The 21,498-nt window shown below is 36.3% G+C and overlaps 1 protein-coding gene across 2 annotated transcripts in view; it reads right to left on the reverse strand.

Annotated features, from left to right (window-relative positions):
• The window catches only part of UBQLN1 (ubiquilin 1), a 57,542-nt gene continuing 36,044 nt past the window's right edge, over positions 1 to 21,498 (reverse strand). The window contains exons 4-11 of one of the 2 annotated variants that reach the window (XM_027550097.1): positions 15,993 to 16,255; positions 15,227 to 15,385; positions 14,823 to 15,057; positions 8,160 to 8,302; positions 5,165 to 5,248; positions 3,840 to 3,955; positions 3,422 to 3,590; positions 1 to 2,001 (exon numbers count right to left, since the gene is read on the reverse strand). In XM_027550097.1, coding sequence (XP_027405898.1) covers positions 1,849 to 2,001; positions 3,422 to 3,590; positions 3,840 to 3,955; positions 5,165 to 5,248; positions 8,160 to 8,302; positions 14,823 to 15,057; positions 15,227 to 15,385; positions 15,993 to 16,255 — 1,322 coding nt within the window. In that variant the 3' untranslated portion in view covers positions 1 to 1,848. The remainder of the gene's footprint in view (positions 2,002 to 3,421; positions 3,591 to 3,839; positions 3,956 to 5,164; positions 5,249 to 8,159; positions 8,303 to 14,822; positions 15,058 to 15,226; positions 15,386 to 15,992; positions 16,256 to 21,498) is intronic. The other variant, XM_027550098.1, reaches the window with a different exon arrangement.

The raw sequence follows: 21,498 nt of genomic DNA on the forward strand, positions 1-21,498 counted from the left end.
TGTAAAAGCTAGAGATTTATTGTTATTTTGTGATTAATAAATTGTCAAACTGGTTATGACACTACCCCACACTGTATACCACCAATTGCTAGTACAAAAGTTTTAAAACCATACTGAGGCATAAGGCAGAGAGAGCAGAGACACACAAATATCATCCTTAACAAGTTCCTCTTAGTCATGCCTCCATCTTAATTAACCTTTGTACCTGTTTTATTCCAGGGGACAGTGTCAAAACAGTGCACGAAATGGTGGGCAACCTGCCTCTTCACCTTTTTAATAGCAAGCAACTTACAGAAGTAATGGAATTCAACTTATATTTCCCTTGATTTTACTGGTCTGAATTAATTTTAGTTACTTTAACATTTTAATTTCCCTTAACTGTACATGAGAGAATATAATGACCTAAGAGAATACTGAACCCGAGTCAGCCAAATATATTACTGACCCCAAAGTTAGGTTTTAATTGGTCCTAAAGGAATGTACCACCCCAATAGTTTGAGAGTTAGGCAAACAGAATTTCCTTGGGGAAGGAAGAAAAAAGCTGTAGAACAGCCAAATGTACTCAACATTGTTAAAACGGCTCTTTGTTTTCACCCCTGAATGATACTTCTTTACTACACTATATGCACAGAAATCCTAACAGAATCTTGGTTGCCAGTATTATTTAGGCTGGCCCAATCCAGGACAGAACCCCACCCCACCCCCAAAATTCCCCTTCTCTCAGGCTCTGAAAAGCACAATATTTAACTATTTCTTAATAGAACTACCAAAACACTTCAGAAACAAGTGGCTCACAAATCATTTTAAATTCGTGTATTGCCTGCGCATGAGAAAACTGATAAATCCCGAAGATAGTTCTATTTTTATATGGCGATTAAAAATAACTGAAACATCAAGACACTTTCAGTGAAAGCAACATTTCAATTACAAATTGTAATGCCTGTTAAACTACCTATGGGAGAAGCTGAAAGTCCTAGGCAAATGCACTTTGGGGTTATACTACAGTGCTCCTTCAGTCTGCACAAAGATTAAGGTAATTTACAGTCAATCTGTGAATGCTGAGACAGTGTTACATCATCTTGTCTGTACAATTAATACGTCCTTAAAGAGACATCCAGAATCAGTTTTTCTACTGTATTTTCAACAAGCCTCACTAACCAGTACTTTTGCTGAGATGTTCATCAAAGATGCTGTAAGATTCTACACAATTAAGAAATACTCTGCTTTGAAGTATTTCCTTATCTTTATTTTTTCCATTACAGATATTTTGCTCAGATGATCTACTGTAGTATGTTTCTAGAGATGCTGTCCCAAATGTGCATACATACATTGTATACAAATAAAGCAAAAACTGTCAGTAGTATAAATCTTACAGCATTTTTGTTTGCAAAAATACATGCCAAAGTCACGATAAGCAATGTTGTATCACAAATTATAAAGCGCAAATGATTTGCTTCTTTTTAATGCTTTTATTCTACATAAATTACTACCAGAGACTAATGTTTAAAAAGCAAATAAACTGGACAGATGCAGGACAAAAATCTGTTCACCCAACTATAAAAGGTGATATGTTTTTTAAAAATTACAATAAATGCAGAAGTGTTTGACGCATGCAGTAGCCTTAAATGAAAAAGCATTGATTCCCACTGTTCCAGGAAAACAAAAAACAAACAAACACAGTGAAACCCACACATCTTACTGCACTCCACCTTAAAATGTATCATATATTGGGTTTGTTTATAACAGCACAGAATTCCAAGAGTCAAAATGAAATAAAGCGGGTATTTTAAAGATTTAAGAGCCGTTATCAAAAATAAATTACATTTTTTTCAAGATACAGAAATGCTGCTATGATGGCTGAGAGCCCAGTAACCTTTCAATAGCCGCATTGATATCCCCTCCTGTGGCTATTAGCGCTTGCAAGTTTGCTTCACGGTTCAAAAATCCCATTGCACTGAGCTGTTCCAGTTGCTGCTGAAATCTAACTTCTGGATTCTGTAGCTGTTAAACAAAAACAAACAAACCAAAGCTCTAAGGAAAATCAGTCCATGTCACACCTAATCTTTTAAAATTTTAATTGCTTTTTAATATTTGCTAATCTATTAAGCGATATAAAAGCACTGGCCTCTCTTGAAACATATTCAACATATTTAAAAGTCCAATTAGTACTTTATTTACAGAGGGAGCCCAGCCTGGTGCTCTGTTACAACTTAGGTGAGAGGCAGGCTCAAGAGGGAGGGGATATACATATAATTATCACTGATTCGTATTGTTGTACAACAGAAACCAACACAACATTGTAAAGCAATTATCATCCAATTAAAAAATTCAAGAAACTAAAAATATATAAATAATGGAAAAATAAAATACTTTTATTATTAAAAAAATAATTTTTAAAAAAGTTTTGGAGCTATTGACCAATTGGGTAATTGTAAAGGCCAGTGTCCTCATATACAAAATTCTAAAGTTCTAATCTAATGAGGCTTAGAATGTCTTTAATTTCAGTATCAGCCAGTAAAGTCTTCAGAAAAAAGTTCCAGTTTCAGATGTACATATTATACTCCTCATTTTTTCAGCTGCATCTCCCTTTCAGAAATAATGTACTACAGAAATACATAAATGATCACTCAATTCTGGGCAACATGATAATGGTGAAGTCTACAGATTGTTCAACTTAGATAACAATTCTGCCCAATACCTGAAATTGCTTTTTCCTATTAATTCAAAGAACATTTACTGAGCCAGCAAGTCATGCTAGTTATCAGGAATACAAATCCTCGTGTAAGATAAAACTCTGACCTGTTTATTGTATTGAATAAGGCTTAAAATAAAAAACTATGCTGTATTTTCACCATGTAGTAGTTTGAGCACAATCTACTCTAACAGGTTTGAATTTGCAATCATCTGTAAAAATGGCATATTCTTAGTAAATAAATGATTCTAGATGCAAGAACATTAGGAGTTCACATTTTTTAGCCGTATTTGTGAGGTGTATATATGTAACACAAGTTACCATAGGAAGCAGTAGCAGGTGGGGTGAAATACTTACAACTTTTAAGCCAAAATACAATGAGCAGATAGAATACAGTTGTTTGGGAGGTATTTGGAATAATCAGTTTCTATTCCTCCCTGACAAACTTTTATAAAATATAATCTATTTCAGTTTTCTAACACGGACTCCAAAAAAGAATGCATTTTAAAAAGCAATTTCCAAAATTACAGCAGAGCAGTTCTTCCCTAAAACTATAACATTTCCTTTAATGTCTAATATAGTAGCAAAGTTAACAATTATAATGCCTATTTTTTAGAATCAATATAATTAAGAACAAACTTTTCATTACAAGCTAAGCCCCCAAAGATGACCACTTTCTTTACTTTTTTGAAATTTCTACCATTAAGAAGAGCAGAAAAGAATCATTACCTGAGGATTCACTCCAGCAAGAGCCTGCAGCATTTGCTGGATAAACTGCTGGTGTCCAGGTTCGGTGGTTCCTACTGTGGGACTTGGGTTTTCGCTAGATGTAGAAGTAGAGCCATTGGTTCCTGAAGAGCCTCCAGTACTTCCTAATGCCCCCAGGCCAGGAGTAAACCTAGAGAAAGCACCAACTGTTAGTAAATCTAAACTCCTAAAAATAAGAGGCCAGACCAGGCTGGCTAATGGCAAATCAGTTATATTTCAATATAATGTTAGCTAAGTTATTTTCTTAAAAGAAGCATTTTTACTTTGAAAACTCTCTTACAAACAATCTCAACCCAAGAAAAGAATGGCCATTAAATCTGAAATTCTCAGAGAAAAGTAACCACTGTGCACTTGCACAATCTTTCCCAAATAAGCCTACCCTGGGATGAGGCCGGGGGCTTCAGTTGCTAAGGTCTGTAAACCCTGCTGAATCTGTAATAAGGCCTGCATTGCTCTAGGGTTTGACATAGCCGATAACGTATCAGGATTCTGCATCTAAGGAAGAAAGAATACCAGTGGTTACGAGGCAATTAAAATTAGTGAAGGTAAAATGAAAATGTTTTGCTATGCTTCTTGAGAAAATCTAAAACCTTACTCCTAGACACTGGTAATCCGTAATTTCTTCCCCAATATAAACACAAGCACCTCCCCTTTGACAGCAATCTCATGTGCGAATCACCACTTGACCTCCTCCCAAGTCCACTGTGAAAACCATTTTTCATAATGAAACACAATCAGGAGCTCCTCTGGAAGCCATAGTTGTTCCTTGTTTTCCAACAGATAAAAAGCGTTGTTTCTAAGAGACGATCTCCAAATGCACAATTTATATCACATGGCAATATGGTGAAAGCCACATATTCTCCTTGACTAAGTGTTAATCTGTTGCTGATGGAACAATTTTACCAATCAGATATACTCTAAGACAATAGTTCCAAAGTTGAAGTTAACACATGTTGGTTCAGCTGCCCTACTTGCAAATATGCACCACCTGACTAACCAAAAAAGACAGGTCTACATCATTACAAGAAACCAAAGACACTGACTAACCTTAGATAATGGTTTATAGGTCAGAGAATCATTTGGATAATATTTAAAAGCCCTCCCTAGAACTACCAGTTTCAAAACACCAAGACTGACTCCTCTTTTCTTTTTAAATAGTAACATACCATAGCAATCTCAAGTACTTTTTAATTAAAATAACTTCCTTATATGACAAGACTGACAATTTTAATCTTGCTAATTCCAAGTTTGAGGAATGAGATCTACCCCCTGGAAAACAGGCATTCTATTAATTTGAAGGAATTAAAACATTACGAAGAAACCAAACACGTTAAGGGTAGCTCTCTTCCTGTTACTCGAGATTAGTTAAACCATAAAGTAAAACATGACACAATGAAGCACTTCAAAGTTAGTAAAGTGAAAGGAAATGGTTTATGATATTAACAAAGCATTCAAAATCCTAAAAATCCTCAAAAGCAAAAACCAAATGGTCCTTTCCTCAGAATTTATATTCTTAAAAATAGAAGCAAAAGGTCAGCAGTGAAATGGGGCTCAGTTAAAAATCAAGCTGAATTCTCTGCAAATTGACAGCAGACTCTATTCTACATTTTGCTATCAGCCAGAGAAAAAGCAAGGAAAATGTTTACCATCAAACTTTTTCAAGCAAATCATTACCGAAGACAGCTAGCATCTTTTCTTACTCACTTGTTGAAGGAAAGTTGGGAGCTGTTGTCTCATTTGTTCTTGAAGCTGAGGATTTCCAGCAAATAGGGGATTATTCAGCATCATCTATGGGGCAAGTGTTCAAACAATTTTAACTGGAAATATCTGAAACAAGTAATGTACCTTGTTTAATAGTCTATCTTCCCCCTCAGTGCCTAACCTGGCACTTAACAGGGAGGAAGGTAGAACATGAATAAAAAAGGGAAGATATTGTCCACAAAAGGGATCTCCAGAAAAAACAAAAATGAGGCATCTTCTCTCTCAATGAGAATGGTGATTATGATAATATCATGCGATATCCTAAAAAATAAAAGCAATCTTTTCTTAGGCTTTTCCTTGAGTACAGGTGAATATTTGCCCTACGAACAAAAAATGGGAGTAACTGGAATTCATGAGATACATTTTCTGCTACACTCACAGAATAAACCTAAGCATCAATACATGGAACTATACATGGCTTGCACAGACACCTCAACACCCAAGTGGCAAGCACAGAGAAAATCCAGATCTAAAACAACTGTATCTACCTGCCTACTGCAAAAGAGCTAATATTAGGTCCAGAAAAATAACACCGCAGAACAGCAACCAACTTGCCAGAGAAATGGAGCTGCCAGGTGAAAATCAGCCTAGGACTAGAACCGATAGATCTCTGGGGATAAAGTATTAAAATGCTTTAATAAGACCTAAACAATGTAAATCATTTGAGAACACCAAAATTAGCCTCTAGATTTCACCTCACTACTACCAGAGATGAAAAAAATGGCATGCCTAACCTTCAAATGGGTGAGTTAAAAAGTCAGAGTCAGGGCCAATACTAATGTGTTGTATACCTAAAAGTAAGATTACAATACACAATAGCATAACCAGAAACTAATAAATTCTCATAGCTTCAAAAAAGACAAATTTTATATCAGTTTCCCCAAACAGAGTGAAAAGTCAACTAACAATGATTTACTGATAGCCTATTTACCAGTCCACATCCAAAGTCTGGTGGGGGAGCGGTGTGGAGGATGATCCCTGCCCTCAAGTATTAATAATTAACTACATGTGAGAGTAATTATATATTAATTGCTAAAAGTAGAGAGAATTCTTCCCTCGTTCCCTCAGTTTATCAACTGTTGCAAAGTAGATTCAGTTAATTTAAACAAAATAAGATAGGAAGAAGTCAGACAAGTTTTATGAATATAAGGCATTTATTTTGAAGTGACCAGTAAGTTCACAGTAAATAAAGTAAAATCTACTTGAGACCAACAAACCTGCTTCTTTAATGGCTCCAGTCAATAAAGTTACCACATTTATCTTTTAGGATTCATGTTATTTGAAAAAGCGTGTCAACTTAAGCTGATTCATACTTTTTCAGAAAATTGTTATCACATTTGATTAAGATTCTTCTCCTAACTTACCTGACTGTATAAACAGTTTTTACAATCAGACTTTTTTGAATACCTAAAAACGAAAATCAGAATAGAGAAACTACAAACTTTAATACACTGGTAACCAACATTGTAAATGTTTCTAACAATTCTCTATCAATATTGTAAAAGCCAATTCACATCTAGCTTACTTTTGTTTCAACCTTTTGCTTTTAAAGTAAAAAAAGCAACATACACAAGTGCTCAAGTCACTTTACAAATGTAAAATTGTTAGTTTAAATGGCTGGGAATGTGCTTGTTAGAGTCAAAATTTTAAAGCAAGATGCACATTTAATGATTATTAAATAGGCAAATATGTATTTAAAACCATACAAACAGGATCACTGATACTTATTTCCACATTTATTTTAAAGTGCTATCATCACAGTAAGCTTAAGCATTTAATACTAATAACTCAATTTTATAATGAATAAAACTATTTCATAAAGTATACCTACATATATAAAAGTATATAAAAATTTACCTAAAAAATCTTTATTTCCAATTTTACAAATTTTGAGAGAAAAGAAGTTATTACTGAGGGTTGTTAACTCAAACATATCTGCTATATACTTGAATCAACATGGTTCCAGATTTTAGAAATGTAAAAACTAGCTCATATGATATAATGAAGAAAGTGATTTAACTTTAAGAGCTTTTAAAATTTTGGAAATGGAGAGAGATTACAGGAAACTATTTTAAATTCCCAACATTCCACAGAAACCATGTTTAATAAACAGCAAATATAAATTATAGACAATCAAGGTTTAGTTCATATTCTCTAAGGTTTTTCAAGCCCAATGGTTCTTAACTTATGGGTACATCAGAATCACTTAGGGAACTTGGGGGGGAAAAAATCCAATAGTTATATCAAACTGTCTGAGAATGAGGCTAAAAAACAGTTTTTTTAATCTTAAAATTTCCGAAGTTATCCTAAACATTCAGCTAGGGTTGAGATTCACTTATTTTTTTAGTTATGATCTCTTCTGAAACAAGTTAGAAAATAATTACTTGATGAAGGACCAGTGTACTAACTTTGGATGGAGATCTATAGTGGAAAGAATGAGAATACTGTTCCCACAAATCTCTCTGCCCATACTGAACAATTTCAGGCTATTTTATAACTGCCATTTTGAACATGACTAATACTCAGAATCTGTGTGATCTAATAAATAAGTCTTTCAAATGTATTAACACTTCTTAATCACTTTCAAGATTTACATTACACTAAAGAGTACTATTTCTGAAGCGCTATTGAAGCGCTATTGAAGAATAGGCTTCAAAAGGGAGAGCAATCAGAAACTTTTCTATTCATCTCCTACATAACATATGTAGATATAAAGTAAACCTGAACTTCTTTCTAGCCAGTGGACAGAGGAAATGAAGCTGTTTTAATTATATCAGGAAGTATTAATTGACTGTAAAGAAACAAACTGTCCAAAAAATTGGGAGATGCAATTTGCTTCTCTAGTGTATTAAGGCAGCACACACAAAACAAATGTGCCAAAATCACAATGATTTGGTTAGGCCATTTTGATACACAGTGCTCACAATTATAAACTCACCTGTGCAGCAAGGTCAGGGTTCTGGCTTAGTGACTGCATCATGCTTCTCATGTAGGGGGCAGACAACATGTTTTGCATAAGTTGTGGGTTTTCAGTTATTTGCTGCAACAAGCTCTGCATTCCTGGTGTATTGAACATACTGGCTGGAAGTTTTTTTAAAAAGAAGACATTTTATCAAGGGAAAGATAAATAAACAAAAGCAAGTTTTAAAACACAATAATTTTGCAATTTTAGACAAACATACCTATTAGTTATCAGCTGAACTAAAGAATTTTTGAAACTAAGATCGCTGAAACTACATACTCAAAGTATACCAGTTAAGGAGGGTTTACTGACTTTAAAGATTCTAGTTGCATTTACATGAAAATCACATCTTATGGAAAGGCTAGGTTCTAAAAAATCAATTTAAGGCAAAATTTACTACTGAAAAATCTCATTAAGTGAAAATGTCTGAGCCAACTTTTCCTCCAGAATCGCTTAACTAGAATCATATTCAGCACTCAGTATATTCCCAACCTAAAATAGAAGGAAGCCTTCTCACCCAGGCCTCTATGACATTGTCACTGAATCCTGGCACTCAATGAATTCAACCCCAAATTAAGGGGCCTTCTTCATACTTCAGTTTCCCCATCTGCAAAATGCAGATACTTGCTACTGTTATTTTTTTTTGTAGAGAGCTATAGCTAAATGTACGTGAATTCAATATTCTCTGGAAATTAATCTGTTCAACATATATCCACATTTTCACACTTGCCAACTAAATATACTCAAACTCAAATACATTCTCCAACTTTTTCACTCCCCTTGTTCTTATTCCATTCAGTGCAGTTTAACAGGCTCAAAGCATCTGACTCTTCCCACTTAACCTTCTAGTTTATTTTAATTCTGCAGTTTTTCTGTAGTAATTTTTGTTTTTCCTATTCTCTCACATTATTTCAATTTACATTACTCCCCCACCCCCGCCACATTCCAGAGACTAAGGATATTCTAAGACAGCGGACAAACCTAGTCTGCAGGGCAAATACGGCACGTGACCTGTTTTTGTACAGCCCATGAGCTAAAAATGGTTTTTACACTTTTAAATGGTTAAAAAATTTTTTTGTGTGTGAAATGTGAAAACTATATGAGGTTCAAACTTCAAGTTCCATAAATAACATTTTATTGGGACACAGTCACGCTCCCTTATTTATTATCTATAGCAGACAAAAAGTCTGGACAGAGGCACCATATGGCACTGTCATACTCTACACAGCTGTTGGATGAACCACAAATCAGTGACTCCGTTATACCTTATGCCCCAGGAATTACTGTAGCAAAAAAAAAAAATTCATACACAAAAATTTTTTTTGTGAAACGTGAAAACTGTATGAAATTCAAACTTCAAGTTTCATCATACTCTACACAGCTGTTGGGTGAACCACAAATCAGTAACTCGGTCATACCTTACGCCTCCATGAATCACTGTAGCATACTGCTATTTCTCTTCTCATTACCAGTGCATACTATTTATGTCAGAACAAGAAGAAAAGGGGGAGAACTGGGACTATGCGTGCCTGCTTTTAAGGCACAGTAGAAGATGAACTATTTTATCAAATGAGGTGGCAAAACGATATTACTATGCAATAATACTAAAATAATAAAATACACTTCAACATTGTTAGACAAAGCACTACCACAGCAAAGCAAGTCAGAAAAATACAATTACTGGGGTTTCCCTGGTGATCCAATGGTTAAGAGTCCCCTTACAATGCAGGGGACACTCGTTTGATCCTTGATCTTGGAAGACCCCACATGCTGCAGAGCAACTAAGCCCCTGCACCACAACTGCTGAGCCCACATGCCGCAACTACTGAAGATCACATACCCTAAAGCCCACACTCTGCAACGAGAAGCCACCGCACCACAACTAGAGAATAGCCCCCACTTGTCGCAACTAGAGGAAGCCTGAGTGCAGCAACAAAGACCCAGCACAGCCAAAAGTAACTAAGTTAAAAAATAAAATACAATTATCTCATCATAGCCAAATTTCTTCACAAAAATAAAAAATGAAAATAAAGCTGCAACCAAAGTTAGGTTCCTAAATGGTTTACTTGTTAGCCAAGCAAAGAAAGGAGCATATTAGTTATGATTAATTAGTATGGTTATTTAAATCTTGACTGTAGCACCCAGGGAAATGTGTGCTGGGAAAATAAACTTGTTTGAGGCTACTCGCCTTTCAAGGAGAACAATTTCTCAAAAGTGAGGGACACTGAGCTGTTAACTGATAATTTAAAAACACGAATTATTTTGAGTAGTATTCCTTGGTTCCTAACGAATAGATAAATGTTACTGATACTGCTCAGTTCTTTTGTGAGGCAACAATGTCAAGATGGAAGTAACTAAAATTAGCTTCTATAAATAGTCTGCATTAAATAACAACAAGCAAAACTATTTTCAAAGTTAAGAGAACATTCATTTGGTACAACCTGAAGTAGAATCTGCTAAGATGTGCTACATCTCATGATAATAAAAACACATGTAAAGAATTAAAAGGATTAGTTGGACAAAGACATACTGCTTATAAAAATATAAGGTATTTAGACGATAGCTGATCCACTGATTCATCAGCAGGTACTCTGGAAAATATTTTGAACTGTAACATTACTCAACTGATAAAAGTTATCAATAATAAATTTCATTTCACTCTTGTGAACTTAGCTATAGTCAATTTCATGAACTTTTGTCAGAAATATCCTGACTTGCCCAAGCACAGGACAGTTTGATGGCTTAAGAGTACTAGTTTTCTTTGTTTTTAAAAAGATACCATTTTTATTGCAATTTTTTTTTAAGCTCAGAGCTAAGACTGAAATTCTTCTGAACCACATAATCACCATTATCAAACACTAAATGACTTTGGAAATTATCTTTTGCTAGAACCTGGTAATGTTTCTCAATGAATTCCCTAAATTAGAAGACAAAACAACATTTACATGTCAAACCCATACTGTGAAGTGCATTCTGAAAAGTGAAACTGTTTGAATCACAAACAATGTCAAGCTGCTTTATACATTCTTGTGCTGTCAAGTTACAACAACCAACAAGATCTCTTTTCATAGATTTGCAGTAAACATAGTTTTGAGCTTATACTGTTGTTCCAGCAGCATTTTTTTGGACCTTAGTGCAAATACAAAGAAATATCCATACTTTAAAATTCATTTCACTGTTTAACTGAGGCACTATGACCTAATCTTCAACTGGAATTGATTAATCTGCAATGACATGTTAAAAAACCAAGAAGACTCTAACAGAATCCTACAAATGCTTTCCAACTAATGAATATGCTATAGTCATATTTTTGGAATCAATACATAATTGAAATGAAAAAAAGTAAAATCTCATTACTTATCAGTATTAATAGATGAACATTTACAAATGATTTGCAACTGATGAGAGGAAACACTGTGAATTAAGCAAAATGTTATCCCTAAAAAGAATTTCCTTCCTATCATTAGGGAATGTGTAAAACAATATAATCCATCACCGATTCAATGGACCTGAGTTTGAGCAAACCCCAGAAGTTGGTGAAGGACAGGGAAGCTTGGTGTGCTGCAGTCCATGGGGTTTCAAAGAGTCAGACGTGACTAGGTGACTAAACAACAAAAATAGTATTATACCCAATTATTATATTTTTGATTCCATCAATAAAAGAACTTGTGGAGACTGGTCTTCTAATATAATATTCTTTTTTTTTTTTTTTTGGCCATGCCACATGGCTTGTTTTCTGACCAGGGATTAAACTCATGCCCTATGCAGTGAAAGCAAGGAGCTGTCATCACTGGGATCACCAGGGAATTCCCTTCCCTTCTATAAAATAGTCTTGATTTTGTTCTTTTGGCTCTTGGCCTGCAAAGCCTAAAGTATTATTATCCCTTTGCAAGAAAAATTTGCTGACCCTTGCAAACAATTTCCTCAGTTTCCAGAGTGAATGCTTACAGGGCAAAAGAAGAGTAAAGAATTTCACCTTTCGGGTATATGTGTGCTTAACTTCAAACAGTTGAGTAAAGGTCCTAATAGTATAAAAATATGCTAACAATGTTAGGCCATCACAGTACAATCATTATTCTGTTTCTTGTTTTGCTTTGATGGAAATATTAACATGAAATCTTAAATAGCGTATCAAGCCATTAAATAAAAAAGCTGAGTAAAAAGTTACAAGACCATTTTGTTTGTAAGACAAATTTGTTACTGTAGACACCATGCTACAATTAAAAATAACTTGTCTATCAGCTGGGAAACCTTATTAAACCTTTGTCTCTGCTCTTAGACCTCTAAAATGTGAATGAAGCATCTCTCTAAAAAGTTTATCAGTAAAAATCAAATAAGCATTTGATAAAATCAGAATAGGATAGTATTTTCCTTGTTTTAAACATGGTTTATTTGGATTTTTAGACTTAACTTTGGATATTTAGACATGACCTGTATGCAGGTCAAGAAGCAACAGTTAGAACTGGACAAAGGAGTACATTAAGGCTGTATACTGTCACCCTGCTTATTCAACTTATATGCAGAGTATATTATGCAAAATGCCAGGCTGGATGAAGCACAAGCTGGAATCAAGATTGCTGGGAGGAATATCAATAATCTCAGACACACAGATGACACCACCCTATGGCAGAAAACAAAGAAGAACTAAAAAGCCTCTTGATGAAAGTGAAAGAGGAGAGTGAAAAAGTTGGCTTACAACTCAACATTCAGAAAACTAAGATCATGGCATCTGGTCCCAACACTTCATGGCAAATAGATGGGGAAACAATGGAAATAGTGACAGACTCTATTTTGGGGGGCTCCAAAATCACTGCAGAAGGTGACTGAAGCCATGAAATTAAAAGACACTTGATACTTGGAAGAAAAGCTATGACCAACCTAGACAGCATGTTAAAAAGCAGAGACATTACTTTGCCAACAAAGGTCCATCTAGTCAAAGCTATGGTTTTTCCAGCAGTCATGTACGGATATGAGAGCTGGCCTATAAAAAAAAGCTGAGTGTCAAAGAACTGATGCTTTTGAACTGTGGTGTTGGAGAAGACTCTTGAGTGCCTTGGACTGCAAGGAGATCCATCCAGTCAATCCTAAAGGAAATCAGCCCTGAATATTCATTGGAAAAACTGATGCCGAAGCTAAAACTCCAATATTTTGGGCACCTGATGCGTAGAACTGACTCACTGGAAAAGACCCTGATGCTGGGAAAGATTGAAGGCAGGAGAAGGGGACAACAGAGGATGAGATGGCTGGATGGCATCACCGACTTGATGGACATGACTTTGAGCAGGCTTCAGGAACTGGTGATGGACAGGGAAGCCTGGTGTGCTGCAGTCCATGGGGTCACAAAGAGTCAGACACAACTGAGTGACTGAACTGAGACTTATCACAGCAATTATTCTGCAATACAAATACTGTATCATTTCACTTTACACCTGATACCTGAAGCTAATATAATGTTTTATGTCAATAATACCTCAATTTTAAAAAATGGCATTAATTAAATTTTTACAAAACTACTTTGTATTCTAGGGCTACCTAGTGGGTCAGTTGGTAAAGAATCTGTCTACAATGCAGGGGACCCAGGTTTGATCCCTGGATCAGGAAGATGCCCTGGAGGAAGAAATGGCAACCCACTCCAGTATTCCCGCCTGGAGAATTCCATGAACAGAAGAGTCAAGCAAGTTACAGTTGATGGGATCACAAACAGTCACACACGACTGTGTGACTTTCACTTTCACTTTACATTTTATCAAAAAACCTCATTATACTCACTGTATTCTATAGAAGAATATATACTTCTGTGACCATTCTGATTACTGCCTCTCAGTAAAGAATTTTTTAAAATTCCTTATACAGAATCTCATCTTTCCAGTTTCACTGCCAAAACACAGTTATCTTTTAAAATATACCCAATCACTCTCACCTGAGGGAAGTGGCCTCATGCTTTCATTTCTTCTCATTTAAATGCTAAGCATTAAGACTAAAATAATCATTCTAGCTACTGATTTTGGACCTAATGCTCAGCATGTAAATATCTGAATAACTGAAAAGGATAGCCACTTATTGAATCTAGTCTACAAAAAAATGACTCAAAGTAAATTCCTAACCTGCTCACACATCAGAATCTCTAGCATTTTTACACACACATTATCTTAAACTCCACTGTGGCAGATTCTGATCCACAGGTCTGAGGTTAAGACTTAGAAAGCTGACTTTTAAAACAAAGCCAGCAGGTGCTCTGATGCAGCTAAGTTGAGCCCTGGTGTCAGGAGTGGATACCCACTGAGTCCTATAAAAGAACACAAAACTGGACTAAAGCCAAGGAAAATGTGCCCACTGATTGAGTTACAGCTAACTGTGCTGCCCCTACAGTTCACTTTCCCTAAGCTGTTGAAAGGAGAAGACAATCCACTTCTCCCAAGCCATCTTATGAGAAGACAAAACCACAAAACTGCCTCTGGAAATCTTTGGTAACCTCTTGAACTACAATGCACACAATACTAATCATTACATATTTAAAGCATCCTTAAGGGAAAAAAAAAAAGCATCTTACAACATGAAAAGGTAGTTCATAAAAGCTGTTCCTCGAATACACACAAAAGCACACAGGATAACAAGAGGCATCAGTTGTTACGAGCATACCTCCTACTCCAGGTCCCAAATTTGGCGCAGCAGAACTCTGCCCAGCAGTACCACCAGCAGCACTACCACTAGTGCCCCCCACTGAGCTGGTGGTGCCACTGGAAGCTGATGAACTCTGAGAAGCCTGTGGAGCCCACGGATTGGGTAATGGATCTCTATTTTCTGTACGGGAAGGCTGACTACCTTCACCTGACGATGTATTGCTCACTAACGAAGCAAACGGATTACCACCAAACTGTAATAAAAGACAAAAAATCATAAAGAATAAGTTTTGTCTTAAATAACAGATACAGAAATCTTTGTTAATGAAAACTGCATTTTTGTATACAAAAACAACACTCAATCATAAATGTATTTGTGTTAAAACAGGAGCCTTGCCCTGAAGCACAGAGCAGTGGTATTACCTGTTCTTGTGCAGCACTCAACATGGGTTCCTGAATATCTGTGTACATGCGCCGTAAAGCATTGTATCCCCCTGGGATGCTTTCCAGGTTGCTCAAGGCTCGGTCCTGGTTTCTCATCATTTCCTGCATCATTGCTGGATTCCTAGCAAGTTCCAATGTCTAAGAAAAAGATTTCCAGAGGGAGGAAAAAGATGCTGAGATTAACTGTCAGAGCTAATTTTCTAAGTTTTCTAATTAGAAATTAGCAATCTTCAATACTTAAATCAGAGAAGTACTGTGAATTGGGGAGAATGGATATATGTATATGTATGGCTGAGTCCTTTTGCTGTTCACCTAAAACCATCACAACACTGTAAATTGACTATACTCCAAAACAAAATGTTTTTGGTGTTAAAAAAAATAATAATATTAAAAAAAAAGAAATAATATTGTGAATAGTTCCTGCTGAAAATCACCTCAAAAAGCAAGCTAACATTCAAATAACATCAAGAGAGAAACACTGTGCTCTGCAGGAATGTCCATCTCTTGAACTGGACTCGTTGTTCCTTAGATCTGCAAAACAACTATTTATAAAAAAAAAAAAAAAACCTTTAAAATACAGCACAAAATTCAAAGTTCAGATAGTTCGAATTAGTGCTGTTATATTTTCCTGAATAAGGATTAGGGTTTATTTTTTTTAGCTTATGTATTTGGCAAGCTCTTTAAATACAGAAAATAGGAAAAAATAAGTATATAATTTCTTAACTAAATGAAACTATTCACATACTTGTCTCATAATATCTGGGTTATTTAGCATATGACTAATTTCTGGATTTCTCTGTATCAACTGTTGCATTTGTGGATTGGCCATAATTAACTGCCTCATCAGGTCAGGATTTGAAAGCATGCTCTGGACAAAGGGATTCTCCATGATCTGGACCATCATTTCAGGATTGGACATAAGTTGCCGCTGCATCTGGCTCTGTAGTTCAGAGAAGTTGGTAGTATTCAAACCCAAGCTACTCAGACCTGCAAGTCCTCCAAGGCCACCTAAGAAGATAAAGGGAAAAAACACAAATGAAATTTTATCATTAATATGACTGTGCTAAAATATGAAGATGAAGCAAAAATATTAACTGAATCAATAGCCTATTAACAGAAAACCATTCAGCTTAAAGCAAAAATAGATTTCCTATTACTTTTGTAAGTACATGTTTAATTTCTATAATTGAGACTAGTAATAACTGTGTTCACTATGATATTTAAATAATAAAACCAAATAAACATGTATTTCCTATGCACAGTATAATACAAAAACATTATTTGGTTGTTTGTTGCACCTGGTTCCAGACACAAAGCTCTTAAAACCCTTAGAATTTCCTGACAGAAGGGAATGTCTTTTGTTATCTGTAACAAGTCCCTTTAGATCATACCTCATTTATGTTAATGATATTATTTAGGATGGGGCCCCCAGATAGCCTCAGAATGTGGTGGTCGCTAGAAAGATCATGGGATTTTTTTGAGAGTTGGAACGTTCAGCCCATTCACCAACTTCCAGGGCTAGAAGAGGATCTAGAGATGGAATTCTGTGAAACTCTTGTGCAATGAGATTCACAAACTTCTGGGTTGGTGAACAAATTTACATTGTATGAGGTGACATGTTACAGAAGCTCTGTACTCTCCCCCAACACCCATACCTTGCCCTACGCTTCTCTCCCTCTTCCACTTACCTATTTCTGAGGTCTATCCTTTATAAAAAACTGGTAAATTTAAGTGCAGTGTTTTCCTGAATTCAGTGAGTCATCTGAGTAAATCATCAAACCAGATAAGGGGCTGTGGGAACCCCCAATTTACTGCCTGTCAGTCAGAAGTACAGGTAGCCTGAGACTGGACTGGTATCTGAAGTAGGGGCAGTCACAGGGGACCAAGTCCTTTAACCTGCAGGATCTAACACTAACTCCAGGGATTAGTGTCAGAATCGAACTACTGGATACCCACCCAGGCAGTGCTGGAGACCTGGCTGGTATCAGAAAGAAAAAAAATCCCAGAATATGCCCACTAAAATAAAAAATGAAAAATATACAGTAGAAGATACTTCTAATAATCTCTTTCCAGAAGACTAGTGACTAGTTTAACAAGTAGAATTCACTGATGACTGGCTGGAACAGAGCTGCTGCCCATCATGGAAACAGATGTTTCTCTGAAGGAATTAAATCATGGAGAAACCTAACAGACACAGGAGGGTGACTGTTTATTGTAAAACTTTGTATATAACCAAACAAATGCATTCATTTCTCACTTACTGAGTACTGTGCTATATGTTGGGAATAAGGTGACAAGAAAGACAAGCATACCCTCAGAACTCAATCTGGTAGGAAAGACAAAATAAATGCACAATAAATATTGCAACAGAGACTATCACAGAATATCATGATAATATATTAACAGTACCTTAATATATTCATAGATAATATATTAAAAGCAAAATGGCTACTTTTCCACAAAACGCCATTTAATGAATTTGGAAAATGAATAAGTTTGCAAGACGTAGGGAGAGCTAGGAGGATGATTTAATACTAGGCACAACAGACATTACCTACAAAAGCACAGATATAAATTTGAGAACTGATGCATTCTCAAACCACAAAAAATTCAGTATGACCAAAAGAGCAGACAACAGTGCTCACCAAACATCTCATGTGCAGTCTTCTTTTCTTTCGGCAGTTGGACAAACTGCCATGTGACTAGTTAAGGCCAAAAGACTGTAAGAAATGGTATGTGTCACTTCTGGCCCAAGTTTACAATATAAGGTTCAGCTTAAAACACTTTAGCTCTATCTTCTGCCTTATTCCAAATGGTGCAGCTACAAGATAGTATAATTCCATTAGTTTGAGTCCCTGAGGACTATGTAGATGGAGGCCTCACTGACCAGTGAAACACACAAAGCATGAGCAAACTACTACATTTAGAATGGATAAACAAGGTCCTAATGTACAGCAGAGGAAACTATATTAAATATCTTGTGGAAAATCATAATGCCAAAGGATTTTCTGAAAATGTATGTATGTGTATAACTGAGTCACTTTGCGGTACAGCAGATTGACACTGTAAAATCAACTATACTTCAGTAAAAAAAGAAGTCATGAAAAAAAGGCAACCCACTCCAGTATATTTTTGCCTGGAGAATCCCCATGGACAAAGGATTCTGGAGGGCTACAGTCCATGGGGTCACAAAGAGTCGGATATGACTGAGCAACTAAGCAGACACATTACCACAGGATAGCCTATCCTAACCAGTGTACTTGTGCAGAATGTTAAACGAAAATGGAGAGGCTACATCACAAAATCTTGATATATTTCAAATGCAAGACAGTCACTTAAGATATTTTTAATAACAGTGTGGAAATCACATAGAGTAATAAACATTTTAAAAGTTGAGGAGCTACATCAAGGAGTAGCAACAGAATACAATCATTACACGGGGTGGGAGAGAAAAGATTTTATGGACCAAGAGACTTGGCTGGAGAGAGGTAGTCTGAGACAAGATGATGAATTTATTTATTTGTTAAAAAGCCTCTTGATGAAAGTGAAAGTAGAGAATGAAAAAGTTGGCTTAAAGCTCAGCATTCAGAAAACGAAGATCATGGCATCTGGTCCCATCACTTCATGGGAAATAGATGGGGAAACAGTGTCAGACTTTGTTTTTCTGGGCTCCAAAATCACTACAGATGGTGACTGCAGTCATGAAATTAAAAGACGCTTACTCCTTGGAAGGAAAGTTATGACCAACCTAGATAGCATATTCAAAAGCAGAGACATTACTCTGCCAACAAAGGTTCGTCTAGTCAAGGCTATGGTTTTTCCAGTGGTCATGTATGGATGTGAGAGTTGGACTGTGAAGAAGGCTGAGCGCCGAAGAATTGATGCTTTTGAACTGTGGTGTTGGAGAAGACTCTTGAGAGTCCCTTGGACTGCAAGGAGATCCAACCTGTCCATTCTGAAGGAGATCAGCCCTGGGATTTCTTTGGAAGGAATGATGCTAAAGCTGAAACTCCAGTACTTTGGCCACCTCATGCAAAGAGTTGACTCCTCGGAAAAGACTCTGATGCTGGGAGGGATTGGGGGCAAGAGGAGAAGGGGACGACAGAAGGTGAGATGGCTGGATGGCATCACTGACTTGATGGACGTGAGTCTGAGTGAACTCCGGGAGTTGGTAATGGACAGGGAGGCCTGGTGTGCTGCGATTCATGGGGTCGCAAAGAGTCAGACACGACTGAGCGACTGATCTGATCTTGCTTTCTAAGAAGGAACATACAGGCTAAAGTACTTAAGAGTAACATCAGGTAGTATCAAAGAAAGCCGAATACAAGGCATGGAGTTCAGAATTGATGTGGGTTTAGGTAAAGATTCGAGAGTCAACAATTTACAGTTAGGATAACATCACTGGGGAAAACAGAATAAAAGAACAGAAGAAAGAGAAGGCAGAACTTGGCAGAACAATACTTATAAAAAGAACAGGAAGAAGAGACCCACAAATGAGAGAGAAAAAAATTGGTCAGAAAATTAACCAGGGAAAAAGCATATCAGGAATTAAAGAAAAAAAATTTCAAGGAAAGACTGGTAAGCATTAGAAGACAGCAATTTAGAGTTTAAAACACTTTCTTTCAATCTAAGTGTCTAAAAATCTAAAAAAGTGTCCATTAAATTTGGCAAGCTAAGAAGTCAATGGTGACTTTATCAAGGGAACTGATGGGGGCAAGAAATAGAGCACAACAAACAAGTGAAAGAGAAATACAGACAGAAAACAGAATATATCTTTTCGAAAAATAGCTGAGAAAGAAAAAGAAAGGTGGTAGTGGGATTCTGTTGCTTTTAAACATGCTGCAGATGCTGCTGCTAATTCGCTTCAGTTATGTCCAACTCTGTGTGACCCCAGAGACGGCAGCCCACCAGGCTCCCCCATCCCTGAGATTCTCCAGGCAAGAACACTGGAATGGGTTGCCATTTCCTTCTCCAGTGCATGAAAGTGAAAAGTGAAAAGTGAAGTCGCTCAGTCGTGTCTGACTCTTTGCGACCCCATGGACTGCAGCCTACCAGGCTTCTCCGTCCATGGGATTTTCCAGGCAAGAATACTGGAGTGGGGTGCCATTGCCTTCTTCGTTTAAACATGGGACAGATCTTAATGAAAACACACAGCAAAAAAAAAAAAGCCAAATATACAGGGTAAACAGAAGAACTAATGGAGAAAAGTAACTATGATAGGAGGGGATGGGAATGAAATAAGCAGCAAAGGGACAAATTAATTAAAAGTTTCTGTGGGCTTTAATTTCTTTGCCTATAAAATGAGAGAAGAGGGACTTCCCTAGTGGTCCAGTGGTTAAAACTCCATGCTTCCAATGCAGGGGCCCCAGGTTCACTCCCTGGTCAGGCAACTAGATCCCACATGACCCAACTAACAGTTAACATGCCACATCTAAGACCCAGCACAGCCAAATAAATAATATTAAAAAAAAAAAAATTGAGGGAAGAGATTTACCTCAATAACACACTAAATAATTTCATCCTAATCTTTCTAGATTGTTCATGTTAATCAATTTTCCATCTAAAACTCATCTGCCTCAACCAAAAGAGAAACATTTAGCCCAAGATGTGTTTAAATCAAACATTAAAGAGAGAGAGAGAGAATGTGAATCAATGCCATGCCCTAAATGTTGTTTCCAACGTAACTGGCACAGTAGAGCTATCAATAAATTACTAAAAAACTTCTCCTGGAAGTGAAAGAAAATATGAGCCTCGATACACGAAAACTGTATAAGGATTCATTACACAACTTATCATGTCATTATTCACATTTTGCTGTCAGGTTTTTGTTCCAACCTTGTGTATATTATAAACTCACATGTATTACTGTAAAATTTTTAACAATGCATCGTGAAATTCTGAGTGAAGAATTAATAGGTGAATTTTATGCAGATACTTTCTCTGAATGTCTAAGTGATATATATGCTACCGTCTCAGAAGATGACAGTTCTTTAGAATACAGTTCTGATTCAGATGATGTGAGTATTAGACCAACAAAAAGAAAACTGTAGTGACTGATTCTGATACAGAAAGTGAAAATAAAACTCACGGTGCTGGAAGACTTCACAGGTGTGTCAGGTGTTAACTACTCAATGCAATAAACTGCAAAGTATTAGTAAAATAACAGAACTAATTTTTGGCTACCCAAAATAAAAATTGCTGGTCACAGGTGTTAGTTTCTGCCAAAAGTTCCCCAGTCAATAATGAATTAA

The sequence above is a fragment of the Bos indicus x Bos taurus genome, chromosome 8 (genome assembly GCF_003369695.1).
Source record: "Bos indicus x Bos taurus breed Angus x Brahman F1 hybrid chromosome 8, Bos_hybrid_MaternalHap_v2.0, whole genome shotgun sequence".
NCBI classification, from domain to species: domain Eukaryota; kingdom Metazoa; phylum Chordata; class Mammalia; order Artiodactyla; family Bovidae; genus Bos; species Bos indicus x Bos taurus.